This window comes from Ovis aries, chromosome 1, assembly GCF_016772045.2.
Source record: "Ovis aries strain OAR_USU_Benz2616 breed Rambouillet chromosome 1, ARS-UI_Ramb_v3.0, whole genome shotgun sequence".
In the NCBI taxonomy this organism is placed as follows: domain Eukaryota; kingdom Metazoa; phylum Chordata; class Mammalia; order Artiodactyla; family Bovidae; genus Ovis; species Ovis aries.
In genome coordinates this window covers 251,231,317-251,249,945 of record NC_056054.1, presented here as the reverse complement: position 1 = coordinate 251,249,945, position 18,629 = coordinate 251,231,317, and the positions used below count along the sequence as shown (strand labels likewise).

Below are 18,629 nucleotides of genomic sequence, written 5' to 3'. Positions count from 1 at the left end.
CACTTATTTAACACTCACCAATTAACAGCTACATGCGGGAGACCTGGGTTCAATCCCTGGGTTGGGAAGATGCCCTGGAGGAAGACATGCAACCCACTCCAGTATTCTTATCTAGAGAATCCCCATGGACAGAGGAGCCTGGTGGGCTATAGACCATGGGGTTGCAGAGTTGGACACGACTGAGTGACTAAGCACAAGCACAATTAACAACTAGACCTCACATATTAGTATTGTTAACCTTTCACTTGGTAAGACAGAGAAGGCAATGGCACCCCACTCCAGCACTCTTGCCTAGAGAATCCCAGGGACGGGGGAGCCTGGTGGGCTGCCGTCTATCGGGTTGCACAGAGTTGGACACAACTGAAGCGACTTAGCAGCAGCAGCAGCATTTGTTAAGAAGGAGGAAGAGTATAACATTTTGATGGTTTTTGAAAAATTAGCAATTCAAGGCCAACACATTCAGTGTCAAATAAATGTACTAAACAATTATTACCACCAGAATTTGAAAAAGTCAGGAAGTCACAACACAATGACACTTTGATTAACCAGCATTTCATCAGTAAGGTACAATTATAAAGAAAAAACCTAAGGTAAAAGCACACCAAATATAAAACTGATTGAGAATAAAAGTATACAAAGCCTACAGACTCCGATACATTTTCAAAGCATGTAGAGTATTCAACCACATACCTTTAAGGAAGCCAGTTGATCTGCCCACATTTCTATTATAGGAACAAGATGCTCAAATCCACAATCCTGAATAAGATCTCTATTAAAATGTTGGGCTGTTCCTTTGCTCTGTTTATATATTATTACCGGAGCTCTTGGATTGTGAATAATTGAATTGATGCTACTCAATACCTTTAAAAAAGATGGCATTTTTAGTTGAAAAGTTTGTCACAGTCCTATCAGAGTGCTCTATGTTAGAGTGCTTATTTATCAATGCAACATCATTTTCTGAGTATTCATTGGACAGGAATCACCAAGACAAGTGTCTTTTAAAGGGCTGTACAGAATGAGTGAAAAATGTTGTTTTCTTCTTTCCCCATAGAAAGCTACAGGTCTCCTGAGAATTTAATTTCTGATGTTTATTTACAAGTAGTTGTTGTTTGGCTTAGAATGTACATTTCAATGTTTTGATTCTATTACATTTAAACTCTACTTTGCATACCATTTTAATGGCAAAAATAATTCCCCTTCATTAAATTACTAATGAGCACAGGAATAGAGTCTTTATTCTCCCTCTCCCTCACATCAAAAATTAAGGGCAGCAGAGCAGGGAGAGCAGGGAGCTGATCTCCAGATGGTCACAGCACAACCCCATTCCATGAGGCTGATGGTGAACCAAGGAGGATTACATACATGGCTACCAGTGTGTATCCATACTTTGCAGATTGTTTGCAAAAATTACTGCAATTTTTCTCTTTCTTTGTGCTCTCGCCTTTGCAATATGACACTGCAGGTTCTCCCATCAAGAAAGAGAGTCTATTTTCTACTCCGTGAATCTAGGGGCAACCTTGGGCCTTGCTTTGGCAGACAGAAAAGGAAATAATGGTGTGCCAGTTTGGAGCCCAAGACTCAAGGGGCCTTGATTATTTCTGCTCTCTCCTATTGAGCTCTTCTGCCCTGTGGAAGTGAAGTTGCTCAGTCGTGTGTGACTCTTTGCAACCCCATGGACTGTAGCCTAACAGGTTCCTCCATCTGTGGAATTTTGCAGGCAAGAGTACTGAAGTGGGTTGCCATTTCCACCTCCAGGGGATCTTCCTGACCTGGGGATCGAACCCAGGTCTCCTGCATTGCAGGCAGACGCTTTACCCTCTGAGCTACCAGGGAAGCCCTTTGGGCAGAGGAGCATGGCAGGCTACAATCCATGGGGTAGCAAAGAGTTGGACACTACTGAGCGACTAAGATGATGATGATGCCCTGTGGAAGAGCCCAGGCTAAATGGTGAATGATAAAAGACACATGGCCCAGTCAACCCAATCACCCTGATATCCATTCAACTCCAGAGCCACCTAGCTGACTTGTATCTGATAGGTGCATGAAGGAGTCCAGCTGAGAACTGCTCAGCTGTTCAAGCACAGTAATACTAAAAGGGTTGTTATTTTAAGTCATTAAGTTTTAGGAGGGCTGCTTACACAGCAAAAATAAAGTGATAAGAGAAAGATGGACTAGAATAAGGAGAGGAAGCAGCAATAAGAGAAGTTTGCCTTTTTACTTTATGGTAGGTAAGAATATACCCTGTGACCAAGGACACTTTGGAAGACAGTCAAGCTTTGCTTTCATGGAAAAAAAAAGTACATATAGCTGGAGGCCTTTAAGGGAGTGTCAGTTGAACAAGAGAAGGAGAAGGATTCATAAGAGGTCAGTTGGAAAAAACGACACATACACACATTCTATGATAGAGAAAAACGGGCAGTATTTGGTCATCAGCCACACAAAGGCCACCAGTGCTAGATTACACCAGCACCAGTCAAGAAAGGTTCTACTCTTTTGCTTTCTAGTCTCACTCAACATCCACCATCACTGCCAACGTGGAAGAAGCCAGATATAGCAGAGGACAGCAATGAAATAATGAAACAGATCACAATCCCTTGGCACACTGCTTATTTGGAGAAGTACAGGGCAGGCACAATTTGAACTAGATCAGAGACTGAAATTTTGATGGAGATTTAAATAACCTGTTCTCCCAATTTTTCATCAAGAAAATTTTGATGAAATTTCCTTAAGTGAAAATAAAAAGACTATGAACAATAAATACTATTTATATAGTCAGGGTTCACCAGAAACAAAATGAACAGCATGTGTACTTGTGTGTGCATATGTACGTGTATTTATTAATTATAAAGAACTGATTCACTCTATTACAGGAGCTGACAAATCCTGAGATCTACAGTCAGCAGTGCTGGAGACCCGGAAGAGCTCATGATACAATTCCAGGCTGAATTCCCACAGGCTTGAGACCAGGAAAAGCCAATGTTTCAGTTCAACATTTGAAGGCAGAAAAACAAACAAACAAACAAACAAAAAACCTGATGTCCCAGCTCAAAGGCAGGCAGGCAGGCAGAAAGTTCCCTCTTCCTCAGCCTTTTTGTTCTACTCAGGCCTTCAACTGATTTGATGAGACCCACCCACTGTAGAGAAGGCAATCCACTTTGCCCCAGTCTACCATTTCAAATATTAATTTCACCCAGAAACACTCTATAGACACACCTAGGACAATATCTGACCAAATTATCTGGGCACCCTCTAGCCTAGTCAAGTTGACACATAAAATTAACCATCACAAGTTCACTCCTTGTCAATTTGACACCCATACACTTTGCCTTAGGCACTCAGTCATGTCCAACTCTTTGAGACTCCATAGACTGTAGCCCACGAGGCTCCTGTGTTCATGGAATTCTCCACACAAGAAGACTGCAGTGGGTAGCCATTCCCTTCTCCAGGGGATCTTCCCAACCCAGGGACTGAACCCAGTCTCCCACATCACTGGCAGATTCTTTTACAATCTGAGCCACCAGGTTTGTCTTGAAGTGAAGTGAAAGTTGCTCAGTCGTGTCCGACTCTTTGTGAATGTATAGTCCATGGAATTCTCCAGGCCGGAATACTGGAGTAGGTAGCCTTTCCCTTCTCCAGGGGATCTTCCCAACCCAGAGATTGAACCCAGGTCTCCCACTTTGCAGGCAGATTCTTTACCAGCAGCTGATCCACAAAGGAAGCTCAAGAATATTTGAGTGGGTAGCCTATCCCTTCTCCAGTGGATCTTCCCGACTCAGGAATCGAACCAGGGTCTCCTGCCTTGCAGGTGGATTCTTTACCAGCTGAGCTATCAGGTTTGCCTTAAACCATCCAGAAAGAAAGACTCTGATGCTGGGAGGAATTAGGGGCAGGAAGAGAAGGGGACGACAGAGGATGAGATGGCTGGATGGCTGGTCACCGACTCTATGGACGTGAGTTTGAGTGAACTCTGGGAGTTGGTGATGGACAGAGAGGCCTGGCATGCTGCAATTCATGGGGTCACAAAGAGTCGGACGCGACTGAACTGAACTCAAATCATACTTAATCTCCAAATACACACAATAACAAACAAGACCATTGATTACCTAACATGATACAACTATGCTGTATACAATCAAAGATGCACTAAAACCCCTTTGCCAGAAAAGGAGGTGAAGTCTTAAAGTGATGATTATTCTTCTTGATGCGTTTTCTAAACCCAGCTTGTATACCTGGAAGTTGTCGGTTCACGTACTGCTGAAACCCAGCTTGAAGGATTTTGAGCATAACCTGATTAGCATGGGAAGTGAGTGCAACTGTCAGGTGGTTTGAAGATTCTTTAGTACTGCCCTTCTTGGTAACCAGGATGAAGACTGAACTTTTCTAGTCCTGTGGCCACTGCTGAGTTTTCCAAATTTGTTGACATTTTGAGTGCAACACTTTAATAGCATCATCATTTAGGATTTTAAATAGCTCTACTGGAACACCATCACCTCCACTAGCTTTACTGGCAGCAGTGCTTCCTAAGGTCCACCTGACTTCACACTCCAGGATGTCTGGCTCTGAGTGAGTGACCACACCATCATGGTTATCTGAGTCATAAAGATCTTTTTCGTAAAGTTCTTCTGTGTATTCTTGCATTGCTTTTGCTTGTATTAGGTCTTCATTGTTTCTATCCTTTATTGTGCCCATCCATCCATGAATGTTCCTGCGATATCTCCAATTTTCTTGAGGAGATCTCTAGTCTTTCCCCTTCTGTCGTTTTCTTCTATTTCTCTGCATTGTTCATCGATATCCTGATAACTTGATATCCTTCTCCTTGATATCCTGTAATTTAAAACAAAGTGTTTCCCCGGAGAAGGCAATGGCACCCCACTCCTAAGTACTCTTGCCTGGAAAATCCCATGGGTGGAGGAGCCTGGTGGGCTGCAGTCCATGGGGTTGCTAACAGTCGGACACGACTGAGCGACTTCACTTTCACTTTTCACTTTCATGCATTGGAGAAGGAAATGGCAACCCACTCCAGTGTTCTTGCCTGGAGAATCCCAGGGATGGGGGAGCCTAGTGGGCTGCCGTCTATGGGGTCGCACAGAGTCAGACACGACTGAAGCGACTTAGCAGCAGCAGGACTTTCCTGGTGGTGCAGTGGTTAAGAATCCACCTGCCAATGCAGGGGACACAGGTTCAATTCCTGGTCCAGGAAAGCCACCACAACAGGAAGCCCATTTATCACAACTAGAGAGTAGCACCGCCCCGCCCCGCCCCACTCAATGCAACTAGAGAAAGCCCGGGTGCATAAACAAAGACACAGCACAGTCAAAAATAAACAAATGAATAAATAAATATGTAACAGTTTTAAAAAACTATGATATAAAATTCAGGTCAGTTCAGTCACTCAAGTCACGTCCGACTCTTTGCCACCCCATGGACTGCAGCAAGCACGCCAGGCTTCCCTGTCCATCACCAACTCCCAGAGTTTACTCAAACTCATGTCCATCGAGTTCGTGATGCCATCCAACTATCTAATCCTCTGTCATCCCCTTCTCCTCCTGCCCCCAATTCCTCCCAGCATCAGAGTCTTTTCCAATGAGTCAACTCTTCCCATGAGGTGGTCAAAGTACTGGAGTTTCAGCTTTAGCACCATTCCTTCCAAAGAAACCCCAGGGTTGATCTCCTTCAGAATGGGCTGTTGGATTTTCTTGCAGTCCAAGGGACCCTGCAGAGTCTTCTCCAACACTACAGTTCAAAAGCATCAGTTCTTTGGCACTCAGCTTTCTTTACAGTCCAACTCACATCCATACATGACTACTAGAAAAACCATACCTTTGACTAGCTGGACCTTTGTTGGCAAAGTAATGTCTCTGCTTTTGAATATGCTATCTAGATTGGTCGTAGCTTTTCTTCCAAGGAACACATGTCTTTTAATTTCATGGCTGCAGTTACTATCTGCAGTGATTTTGGAGCCCAAGAAAACAAAGGCTGCCACTGTTTCCCCACAAAGTGATGGGACTGGATACCATGATCTTAGTTTTCTAAATGTTTTGAGCCTTAAGCCAGCTTTTTCACTCTCCTCTTTCACTTTCATCAAGAGGCTCTTTTGTTCTTTGCTTTCTGCTGAAGTGTGGTGTCATCTGCATATCTGAGGTTATTGATATTTCTCCCGACAATCTTGATTCCAGCTTGTGCTTCTTCCAGCCCAGCGTTTCTCATGATGTACTCTGCACAGAAGTTAAATAAGCAGGGTGACAATACACAGCCTTGATGTACTCCTTTCCCGATTTGGAACTAGTCTGTTGTTCCATGTCCAGTTCTAACTGTTGCTTCTTGACCTGCATACAGGTTTCTCAGGAGGCAGGTCGGGTGGTCTAGTATTCCCATCTCTTTAAGAATTTTTCAATTTGTTGTGATCCATACAGTCAAAGGCTTTGGTGTAGTCAATAAAGCAGAAGTAGATGTTTTTCTGGAACTCTCTTGCTTTTGATGATCCAACAGATGTTGGCAATTTGATCTCTGGTTCCTCTGCCTTTTCTAAATCCAGCTTGAACATCTGGAATTTCATGGTTCACATATTGCTGAAGCCTGGCTTGGAGAATTTTGAGCATTACTTTGCTAGCATGTGAGGTGAGTGCAACTGTGTGGCAGAATGAGTATTCTTTGTCATTGCCTTTCTTTGGGATTGGAATGAAAACTGACCTTTTCCACTTCTGCGACCACTGCTGAGTTTTCAAAATTTGCTGGATACTCAAATATGAAATAAAATCATTATGTAAGAGAATGAGAGCAAGAAAAAAAAAACCACTTCCCATGTGTATATTTACAAATATATACATAGAAAAACATAAATATATACATACACACATAAATATATGAACATATTCATAACAAAAGAAGGAAGCAATACACATGACAATTACAATCTTCACTTCTGTTGTCATCATATGGTCACAGCTGGTATTTATCACTACTTTCTTCCATTACCTATTATTTATTACATCTGCCTTCAGCAACCACCTCAGATGCTCCTGGTTCTTTACTTGCTGGTGTAATTCAAATCTTCATTGCTGAAGGGTCTGGACCAGGCTGTTGGAGTTTTCCATTGACCTTTATAACAAGGTACAGCAACACTAAGAGATGCCCTAACGGAGATCTTATGTTCTAAACACACTCTTCCTTTCCTTCCTTGTGGTGCAGTAGTACACTGCTCACCGTTCTGCCCAGTGGGAGGATTTCTCTTCACTACTTTCCTTCAGGGATGCCCCAGATAAGAGCTGTAGTGCTGCAGCTGTGTACTTTAATGTGGTGCCTACATATCACGCAAAGCCATCAGTAAACCAGGCCTAAGTCTCCTCTTCTTGTGTTGATTGATCATAAGGAACTCCCCTTGAAGCCACAGGTGCAGGCAGGGAGAGAGAAGGTAGTGCAGCAAGAATGGGAAACCATGGGCATTTGGGCCACTTCATGTAATTTATTGTGCCTTTAGGGTCTGCTTAGGCCCAATATGAAATTGGAGTTTCACATTCAATGATGGAGTGCTGCTGTGCTCACCCAACTTTATGGCTGGTGAGTCAAATAACACCCAGTTCATGATGGGTAATTCAGGTTACACGGTAGGTTGGTTGCCCACTGTTAAGTCTTCAGTCTCTACTCAGACCCAGTAAAAGGCCAAGAGCTATTTCTTAAGAGGAAAGTAGTTATTTGCAAAGGATGACAGGACTTTTTCTCCAAAACTCTAAGGATCTGACTTGCTACTCACCTACAGGGGCCACCAAGGGCTCCAAGCAGCATCCCCGTCTGCCAGGACAGTCTAAGCCACCATGGACGTCCAGGGTCCTGTGGCCCAAATGGCAGAGCAGCTTGCACAGCAGCCTGGACTGATGCAGAGCCTTCTCTTGTTCTGAGCCACACTCAAAACAAGAACCTTTTCAGATCACTCAGTAAATGGGGTGGGGGGAACACATCACAGGAGGAATATGCTACCTCCAAAATGCAAAGAGAACCACTGGGTGCTATACCACAGTTTTGGTTGTTAGAGGGGCCCAAGGAACAACTTATCCTTTGTCTTAGACACGAGGTATTTTGACATGCCCACACCACTTGAGCCCTAGAAGTTTCACTATGGTAGTGAAACTTCCCTGCATTTTTGTTAGATTTATTTCCCATCCTTTAGCATGCAAATACCAATAATTTGCTCAGTAGGTCTAATCAGCATATTGTCATCAACGTAATGGGCCAGTGTAATATCTTATAGAAAGGGAAAGTGACCAAAATCCCTGTGAACTAAATTATAACATAGGGGCTGATACACCCTGAGGTATATAACATGGAGAACTGATATACCCCTGAGGCATGACAGTGAAGATATATTACTGGCTTTGACAGTTTAAGCAAACCACTTGTGGTGGTCCTTATTAACAGGAATAGAGAAAAAAGATTTTCTCCTCTCACTCATAAGTATTCTCAGACGAACCCAGAATAATGTTTGACCAAATATGTGGACACCCTGTGGCCCAGCCACAAATACCCATATAAACCGAGATTCAATAACTGTTAACATTTTGCCATGTTTTCTCAGCTTGCGGTTCTGTGATTACCTAGATGGGTGGGGTGGCGGCTGGGGGTGGTGGTGGTAGGAGGGAGGTCCAAGAGGAAAGGGATGTATATATATATATAGCTGATTCCTTTCATTGTACAGCAGAACCCAACACAACATTGTGAAACAATTATACTACAAAAACCCCCCACAGTTTTCACAAAGGTGCCTGGACATAATATCAACAGAGAGATGTACAAAGAACCAGCAACAATCAATTAAAAATGTAATTGAAAAAGGGCCCCAATTAACAATAGCAATAAAAGTTATAAGATAACTAGATAACCTAGGGAACAGAACAAAAAACATGCAAGAGCTAAAACTGAAAAAGATACAAAACTTTATATTAAAAGGTACAAAGGAAGACCCAAATAAAATTAGAGACATATTTCTGAGTGAGATAATTCAAAACTATAAATGTGTTATTTTTCCAAATATTAATCTAAAAAGTTAATTCAGTCTCAGCTCATCTCAGTGGGAGCTGTTTTTGAGTTGACATGGTTCATATAGAACAAATGTGCTAAAAATATATCCAAAAAAAAAAATTAAAACAATACCCCAAAAGGTATCAAGGCCAACTATAAAACTATAGAAATTAGTATAGAAATGAGACACTACAGAGTCTAGAAATAAATCTATGCATCTAAGGGAATGTGGTAGAGGATAAACATTTCAATTTCAATAAAGTAGAGAAAGAATGGTCTACAAGAAACTGCAAACTCAAATGCCTATAGAAGCCAAGGACGAGCACAAATAAGTGAAGCAAGGATGGCATGGTACTGTGGCTGAGGAGCACATGGCCATGCATGACAGGCACAAGGCCTAATTCTGCACTGGTAACCACTATGTAGGAATTTGTTGCCAGATCCTTTGACTTTCTAAGAGAAACTAGAAATAAGGACTTAAAATCTCTTAATTAAAAAAATTAGTAATTAACTCAAAGTTTTAAAAAAACCTGTAAGGGCCCAATAAAATATGAATGCAGGCCCAGCTCAGTCAGTAAACTACCAGGCTTAACTGCTCAGTTGCTCAATAACAGATAATCTATACATCAAGCAAGGTTAGATCGCTATATTAAACCACAAAGAAAATTAAGTTTCAGATGGACAAAACATACAAATTTTTAAAAAGTATACCTTAAGAAGTAGATTTACTTATATAGTAATAGTATCAACAATAGCAAAAACAAAAAGATGGAAAAGGAAACAAGAGAAATGGCTTAAGCAGGGAGAGTAAAGAAAAGGATTATGGTATCTATTAAAATCTTGTCAGGTTTTTACTGCCCTACTTTGAACTAGGCCAAAGTCTCTTTTCAAGGGACAGTTCTAAGTCAAGGTACCAATTTCTAGCAATTAGGTATGTCATGGTAAGACAAAACACGCTAAGCACATGCAAATAAAGGATACATGTATTCCTTACTGATAATTTATTATACTGTGATTCTTAACCAAGGTTCACTATAAACATCAGTCTTTTTGTTAGCAATACCTGGAAGTATCTCTGGTCAATCAGAGCCTGCTGCTGGTTATCTTTGCTGGGCTCATCTTTTCCCTCTTTGTCCTCAGCCTTTTTTTGACTGATAATATTCTGTAATCTAAGGGGGAAAAAAAACCAAGATGATACATACGCTTTACTAAACAGTAGATGGATTAAGATGACAAAATGAGCCAATGATCCAGCTGCCCTCCCGTTAACTCTGTCATTTTACATATGTGTATGTGCATGCGTACACATGCATATAATCATATACACATTTTAAATTTGAGCCATATTGTCACTAGAAAATGAGAAGACCCTCTCAATAGACACAATGTAGTAGGAATCCCTGAAAACAAAAGGAATCAGACTGATGAAGAAAAGTTATAACCATTCCCCAACACTTAACAAAGAACAGAACAGGAAAGAACTACAATAAAGGATGAAAACAACTTCCAAGGTGCTCCAAGTTTGATGTTGTAAGGGTATCAATAAACAGTGGCAGGGCAAACAGTCTGGGCACTGCAACAGCAACAACTGGACAGCTTGTTCCTTCATATTCCACTGGTGCCAAAGAGAAGACAACAGTGAAACCTGCTAATCAAGAGGGCATGAAAACTCAGAGACCATTGTTCCAGGTGGCTACCAGAACTCTAGGGGAGAATCTCTGTCCAAAAATCTAAAAACATATGTATCCACTTAGAGATACTCAAATAGCTCTAAAAGTCAGGTGTCGTAGACATTTCTCCCCCACCACCTGCCTTAGAAAAAAGTCTCTTATTAAACCCACTTCAAATTAAACATCTTAAATCTAAGTATGCTTATCAGTTTCCTGTGGAACCGTGACCCATTAAACTGATTCCATGACCCATTCATTAATAAGCTTGACTTGCTGTTCGTAAAATATTTTCCTACTAAAAAACAATAGCTTTCCCACTGTTTTTGCTTTGTAAACTAAATATAATCTCCATGTGTTAGCATTTGAACTTCATGCTGTCAGTCCTAATCCAATATTCCTCCTGACTCCTTTCTTAACGTCATCTCTTATTACCACACTACAATTATCTCCTCCACTCACATGTATTCCCCTTGATAGTCATTCAACTGTTTTTCTGTGCTCTCTGGAGGACATATATCCAAAACAAAATAAATAGAATTAACTCTAGATAAAAGTCAACCTCTTTCCTCTAGTAGACACAAAGACTTCCCAATCTATTTTTCACTTGTTTTGTTGTTCACTTGCTCAGCTGTGTCTGATTCTTTGTGACCCCATGAACTGAAGCATGCCATGCTTCCCTGTCCTTCACAAGCTCCTGGAGCTTGCTCATACTCATGTCCACTGAATCAATGATGCCATCCTACCATCTCATCTTCTGCTGTCCCCTTCTCCTCCTGCCTTCAATTTTTCCCAGCATCAGGGTCTTTTCTAATGAGTCGGCTCTTCATGTCAGGTGGCCAAAGTATTGGAGCTTCAGCTTCAGCATCAGTCCTTCCAATAAATATTCAGGACTGATTTCCTTTAAGATTGACTGGTTGGATCTCCTTGCAGTCCAAGGGACTCTCAAAAGTCTCCTCCAGCACCACAGTTCAAAAGCATCTATTTTTTGGCATTTAGCCTTCTCTATGGTCCAACTCTCACATCCATACATGACTACTGGAAAAAGCACAGCTTTGATTAAACAGACCTTTGTCAGCAAAGTGATGTCTCTGCCTTTTAATACACTGTCTAGGTTGGTCATAGCTTTTCTTCCAAGGAACAAGCATCTTAATTTCATGGTTGAAGTCACCACTGGTAGTGATTTTGGAGCCCAAGAAAATAAAATCTGTCACTGTTTCCATTTCTCCTCCATCTATTTGCCATGGAGTGATGGGACCAGATGCCATGATCTTCATGTTTTTAATGCTGGGTTTTAAGCCAGCTTTTTCACTCTCCTCTGTCACCTTCATCAAGAGGTTCTTAAGTTCCTCTTCACTTTTTGTCATTAGAGTAGTGTCATCTGCATACCTGAGGTTATTGATATTTCTCCCAGCAATCCTGATTCCAGCTTTAGCTTCATCCAGTCCAGTCCATCCATCCAGTCCATCATCATCCAGTATGATGTACTCTACATATAAGTTATATAAGCAGGGTGACAATATACAGCCCTGACATATTCCTTTCCCAATTTGGAACCAGTCTGTTCCATGTCCAGTTCTGTTGTTTCTTGACCTGCCTATAGGTTTCTCCAGAGGCAGGTAAGGTGTATTCCTATCTCTTTAAGAATTTTCCAGTTTGTTGTGATCTGCACAGTCAAAGGCTTTGGTGTAGTCAATAAAGCAGAAGTAGATGTTTTTCTGGAACTCTTCTGCTTTTACAATGATCCAACAGATGTTGGCAATTTGATCTCTAGTTCCTTCTCAGTTCACATACTGTTCAAGCCTAGCTTGAAGGATTTTGAGTATTATCTTGCTAGCATGTGAAATGAGCACAGTTGCGCAGTAGTTTGAACATTCTTTGGCATTGCCCTTCTTTGGGATTGGAATGAAAACTGACCTTTTCCAGTCCTGTGGCCACTGCTGAGTTTTCCAAATTTGCTGGCATATTGAGTGCAACACTTTAACGGCATCATCTTTTAAGATTTGAAATAACTTCAGCTGGAATTCCATCACCTCTACTTCCTTTGTTCGTAGTAATGCTTCCTAAGGCCCATTTGACTTCACACTTCAGGATGTTTGGCTATAGGTGAGTAATCACACCACCGTGGTTATCCAGATCATTAAGATCTTTTTTGTATAGTTTCCATTTGACTTTTCATCTATTTACCGTATTAATATACTTGACAGTTTTGCCTAAAAGCAGTGCCAAAAGCATAGTGTCTAATAAACAAAAGTAAGATAGAAAAGCCAACAGCCCTCTAGGAGGACTACAAGAAAGCGGACATATCTGACTTTACATATTAACCTTGCATTCAGGTGAAAAAGTTTAACTTCTCAACAAACTGTTTACAAGCGTGATTAACATTATACTATGGATATACAACATTTTAGCTGCCAGGACAGTAACCTAAACATGTCATTGAATGTACTAGCTACAGTCACTCTGGAAAATGAAATGTGATTTAATTAACTAGGTAAATTAAGAGATACCCTTAATTTAATAACAATGACAACATATTTGGGAGCCTGGTGGTGATAATAATTAGTATTTATTGAGAACCTTCCCTCTGAAGGTACTCTTCAAAGCACTTCACATGTTTTAATGTATTTAATCCCACTGTTTTTCTATATTTACAGAAGTTAAGGATTAGTAAAATCTAGGAATTTACGGGAAACTGACCTTTGGTTCAGCTAGTCTCACAGTAAATATTTGCCATAGCATAATACTTCTGAAAACCTTTGTATTCAGCAAAACCACACATGTGAAAATAACAGCGGTCAGGAGAAAAGTGTTAGAAATCAGAGTATTTAAAAACTGACACAACTATGTAACTAGACAACTAACAAAAAATAATACTTGGTGCCTCAAGATAAGTTAAACAGCTCAAGTATGTCTTGAGGTTGTCTCCAATATAACAAAATCCATAGCCAACAGAACAGAAATGTTGGCTTGAGGGTGCCAAGACTACGAAGATGGAAGGTGAGCTCCTGGCCAAAGAAGCCGAGGTTAAAACAGGTGGGGAAAGAAGTACAACTTGCCCTCAGCCTCCAGTCTGTCTAATGCTGAGGGTCAGGGAGGGAGCCTTGGGTACAGGTTCTCATTTTAAATTTTCTTAAAACAGAGCTGAAAGGGCAGGTGCCTACGTACTAGCAAAGTTTTCCCCTTTTCAAAGTCTATACTATTCTCCTTTTACCATGGGGGAAAAAAATCACATGAAAACAATGTAACTACTATGTTAATCTAATTATTCCCTTATTTTCCAATTGCATTTGACTTAATTGGTATTTTAGAAACCTGTGTTTGAACAGACCATGCTGCACTCAGAAATATTCCAGGATTGTTTTGTAGTCTCCAGAGTGGTGAGCAGAACCTGAAGGCCATAAAAATCCCCTAAAATGGCTAAGGAATTCTTCACATACTTAGCAGATACTCATTCCACATAACCAGCAGCAATAGCTATGTTTCTCTGTGGAGTCTGGGAAATCCAGAAACTGCCCTTCCAACTTAAAAACACTGTTATCTCCTGTTTTCGATAGCCATCCCCCTAAGTTTCCACGTGCAGACACTTTATAGCTTTTAACCGTGTCTACTGAAGCCTTTTTATAATTTCATGGTGACTCTCATGCTGGAATTCTGTTTGGGAGATGGATGGGGAGCCCTAACTGAAACACTTTTTTCACTTTGACTCAGGTATGTTTCCATATCCTGCCCTTTCCCTAGCCTATGAAGCCACAGGAGTCATCTGTGCACCATGTCACTGACTGTCACTTGCTGGGTGCCATTTCATGGGGGAAAATGGGATACTGAGAAGCCAGCCCTTTTCTCTTTGGCCTCTTGTTTATATTACTGAAGTAACTGAATAAAGCCTTGATGATTACTTGGCTTGGCTTATTCTAACTGACCACCTCAACTTCTGCCAGCTCAACACATGGGTGATAAGATTCTATTTTCTTCTAACAAAATATAAATACCACTGAAAAAATTAAATAGAATTAGTGTAGTACCTTTGGCTATCTTGCACTGGCAGATCTATTTGATTACTTCCTAGCAACAGAACTTCATAACCAACTTACCTATAATACTAGCTCAAACAAGCTTTTGTATGTTAAATTAATATCATTTGATATTGAAGATTGATTAGTTGAGAAGTAAATACAGATCTAAAGAAAAAATTTAATCTTCTCTGGTTATAAAAGGGAAAGAGACTTTCCCCTCCTTTTCTTGTAGCATTTCCTTTAGAAAACCTGTAGCTGTAAATCCTAAGTATGTAGATTCTGTTAAAATTTAAATAAGCCTCCTACTTAAAATTAGCAGTGTCTTGGAAGCCTTAGAACCATCTCTTTGAAATAAGGACATCAAGGAAGAGGGTGCCTTGTCTCCTTTCCCCTATTGGAGCTTAGCCTAGGATCCTGGCTCTAAGCTGTAACTTTCCCCTTGTCACAAGATATAATTAAAGGGTGAGATTTCCTTTTGTCTTTGCAATCTCTTTAGCATACTGCCTCTAATGCACATAGCAGTCTGGCTCAATATTTATCCCAACTGTTATATAAAACTGTTTCTTTTTTTCCCTACACATGTGGAGAATATTCACTGGGTTGACAGATTTTTATTTCTAATTATTTCCTTAACATCAGTAGTTCTTTGAAAAAAATTCTACCTCTGTCCCTGCAAAAAATAAAAATTTGAAGTTTTACATTTAAAAAGTTTTTTTCATTGGGTTTTTGTTTGGTTTTAATTACTATTAGTGTGAGCTTGAGAGTCCAAATGCTTAGGTGTGGGTCTGATGTCTTTCAAAGTTCTTCCACATGCCACCTGTGCAATATGGGCAAGTTATCTAACATTCTTAATTGTTTCACATCTAGATACTATAGAAGTTTAAATTCCAAATATAAATTTCTAAAAACACAAATCATTTCTTTAAAATTCAACAGAAAAATATAGCTAGGATTGGTTCTAAATCACAATTTTAAAATCTAATAGTGAAAAATCACTCTCAAAATCACAGCACAAATGAACAACAAAAAATATATACACAGTAAATTCTCATTATTCATGGCAGTTATATTCAATAAAGTTACTGCATACACTGAATTAGTCAGGACTGAACCACTGCTCCTAGGGGAAATACAGGATCAGGTTCCTGCATGCCTCTCTGGTCACATTTTCCTCAACTGATCAATATATAACCTTGGTTTATGTGTGTTAATGTTTAAAGACATTAAAAAGACATCTTTTTTAATACTGTTGTTTAACATTGGACTCATAGCTAACAGCACCATAACTTATGCCTAAATGAAGTTTCTCTAACATATATATATTCTCTGTATGGTACATCACAGCCTTCTTGTGAATAGAACACTAGATTGTACTTCAACACCATGCTTGGGACCATCTTGGAGAAATCACCAATAAAAAGCAAAAAATGGAAAACTACAAGCGGCATGTGACAACAGAAACAATGACTGTTTACATCATAAAGCGGAAATGCGGGCAGAGTATCACCTTGTTCAATAGCTGAAAATGTGTATACTGGGCATGTCCATGAGTAACTGTGCAAGTGCCACCACTACGTATTTGAAGATTAAAAACAAATTACAGTAGGTAGGCAAATTCACAAATATGCAATCTGCAAACAATGAGGAATGACTAGGTATCTCTATGAATATATGAATAAGCATTTATGTGTGTATGTATGTTCACTGACACACTGAAGTCAATAAAAGTCCAGTGAAGGGGATCAGGACATGCCATTCCAAAATATGCCCTTTTAAGGGAGTTCCTAGTGGCCTAGTGGATTCCAGGCTTTCACTGCCTTGCCCCAGGTTCAATCCCTGGTCAGAGAACTGAGACCACAGAAGCAACATGGTGTGGCCAAACAAAAACAAAACATGTCATTTTGACATGAGAATTGATACATGCAGGAAGAACTCTCTGACCTCCCCCTTTTTCCCTGAAGCAGACCAAGAGATCCTCATGAGAGGGTACCCTCAAGGAGGGTAACAACCTGCCCTCCTTGTACCCTTTGTCTCTGAAGCAGGGAGATCCAAACTTTCCCCAATTTATTACCCTCAGCTTACACCCTTTTGTATTACTACATTTTCCAACTTTCTACTCAATCTTCATCAAACCTAGTTTTAAAATGCTCAGGATTAACTGTTTCTTCATTGAGTTAGACAAGGCTGGTCATGGTGGAGAGGTCTGACAGAGCGTGGTCCACTGGAGAAGGGAATGGCAAGCCACTACAGTATTCTTGCATTGAGAACCCCATGAACAGTATGAAAAGACAAAATGATAGGATACCAAAAGAGGAACTCCCCAGGTCATTAAGGTGCCCAATATGCTACTGGAGATCAGTGGAAAAATAACTCCAGAAAGAATGAAGGGATGGAGGCAAAGGAAAAACAATACCCAGTTGTGGATGTGACTGGTGATAGAAGCAAGATCTGATGCTGTAAAGAGCAATATTGCATAGGAACCTGGAATGTTAGGTCCATGAATCAAGGCAAATTGGAAGTGGTCAAACAAGGGTGAACGTCGACATTCTAGGAATCAGCAAACTAAAATGGACTGGAATGGGTGAATTTAACTCAGATGACCATTATATCTACTACTGCGGGCAGAAATCCCTCAGAAGAAATGCAGTAGCCATCATGGTCAACAAGAGAGTCCGAAATGCAGTACTTGGAAGCAATCTCAAAAACGACAGAATGATCTCTGTCTCCAAGGCAAACTATTCAATATCACAGTTATCCAAGTCTATGCCCCAACCAGTAACGCTGAAGAAGCTGAAGTTGAATGGTTCTATGAAGACCTATAAGACCTTTTAGAACTAACACCCAAAAAACATGTCCTTTTCATTATAGGGGACTGGAATGCAAAAGTAGAAAGTCAAGAAACACCTGGAGTAACAGGCAAATTTGGCCTTGGAATGCGGAATGAAGCAGGGCAAAGGCTAACAGAGTTTTGCCAAGAAAATGCACTGGTCATAGCAAACACCCTCTTCCAACAACACAAGAGAAGACTACACATGGACATCACCAGATGGTCAACACCGAAATCAGATTCATTATATTCTCTGCAGCCAAAGATGGAGAAGCTCTATACAGTCAACAAAAACAAGACCAGGAGCTGACTGTGGCTCAGATCATGAACTTCTTATTACCAAATTCAGACTGAAACTGAAGAAAGTAGGGAAAAGCGCTGGACCATTCAGGTATGACCTAAATCAAATCCCTTATGATTATACAGTGGAAGTGAGAAATACATTTAAGGGCCTAGATCTGATAGACAGAGTGCCTGATGAACTATGGAATGAGGTTCGTGACATTGTACAGGAGATAGGGATCAAGACCATAGGAAAGGAAATGCAAAAAAGCAAAATGGCTGTCTGGGGAGGCCTTATAAATAGCTGTGAAAAGAAGAAAGGCGAAAAGCAAAGGAGAAAAAGAAAGATATAAGCATCTAAATGCAGAGTTCCAAAGAATAGCAAGAAGAGATAAGAAAGCCTTCTTCAGCGATCAGTGCAAAGAAATAGAGGAAAACAACAGAATGGGAAAGACTAGAGATCTCTTCAAGAAAATTAGAGATACCAAGGGAACATTTCATGCAAAGATGGGCTCGATAAAGGACAGAAATGGTCTGGACCTAACAGAGGCAGAAGATATTAAGAAGAGGTGGCAAGAATACACAGAAGAAATGCACAAAAAAGATCTTCATGACCCAGATAATCATGATGATGTCATCACTAATCTAGAGCTAGACATGTGGGAAAGTGAAGTCAAGTGGGCCTTAGAAAGCATCACTACAAACAAAGATAGTGGAGGTGATGGAATTCCAGTTGAGCTGTTTCAAATCCTGAAAGATGATGCTGTGAAAGTGCTGCACTCAATATACCAGCAAATTTGGAAAACTCAGCAGTGGCCACAGGAC

At 40.5% G+C, this 18,629-nt stretch overlaps 1 protein-coding gene and 1 non-coding gene across 31 annotated transcripts in view; both read right to left on the bottom strand.

Annotated features, from left to right (window-relative positions):
* CEP70 (centrosomal protein 70) overlaps nucleotides 1-18,629 on the bottom strand; it is a 97,831-nt gene that overhangs the window by 8,340 nt on the left and 70,862 nt on the right. For all 30 annotated transcript variants that reach the window (XM_060395320.1, XM_060395318.1, XM_060395332.1 and 27 more), the window contains 2 exons: nucleotides 10,076-10,181; nucleotides 691-861 (listed from right to left, as the gene is read on the bottom strand). In XM_060395320.1, coding sequence (XP_060251303.1) covers nucleotides 691-861; nucleotides 10,076-10,181 — 277 coding nt within the window. The remainder of the gene's footprint in view (nucleotides 1-690; nucleotides 862-10,075; nucleotides 10,182-18,629) is intronic.
* On the bottom strand, nucleotides 1,761-1,833 carry TRNAC-GCA (transfer RNA cysteine (anticodon GCA)). Its single transcript has one exon. It is a non-coding gene; the product is annotated as a tRNA-Cys (tRNA).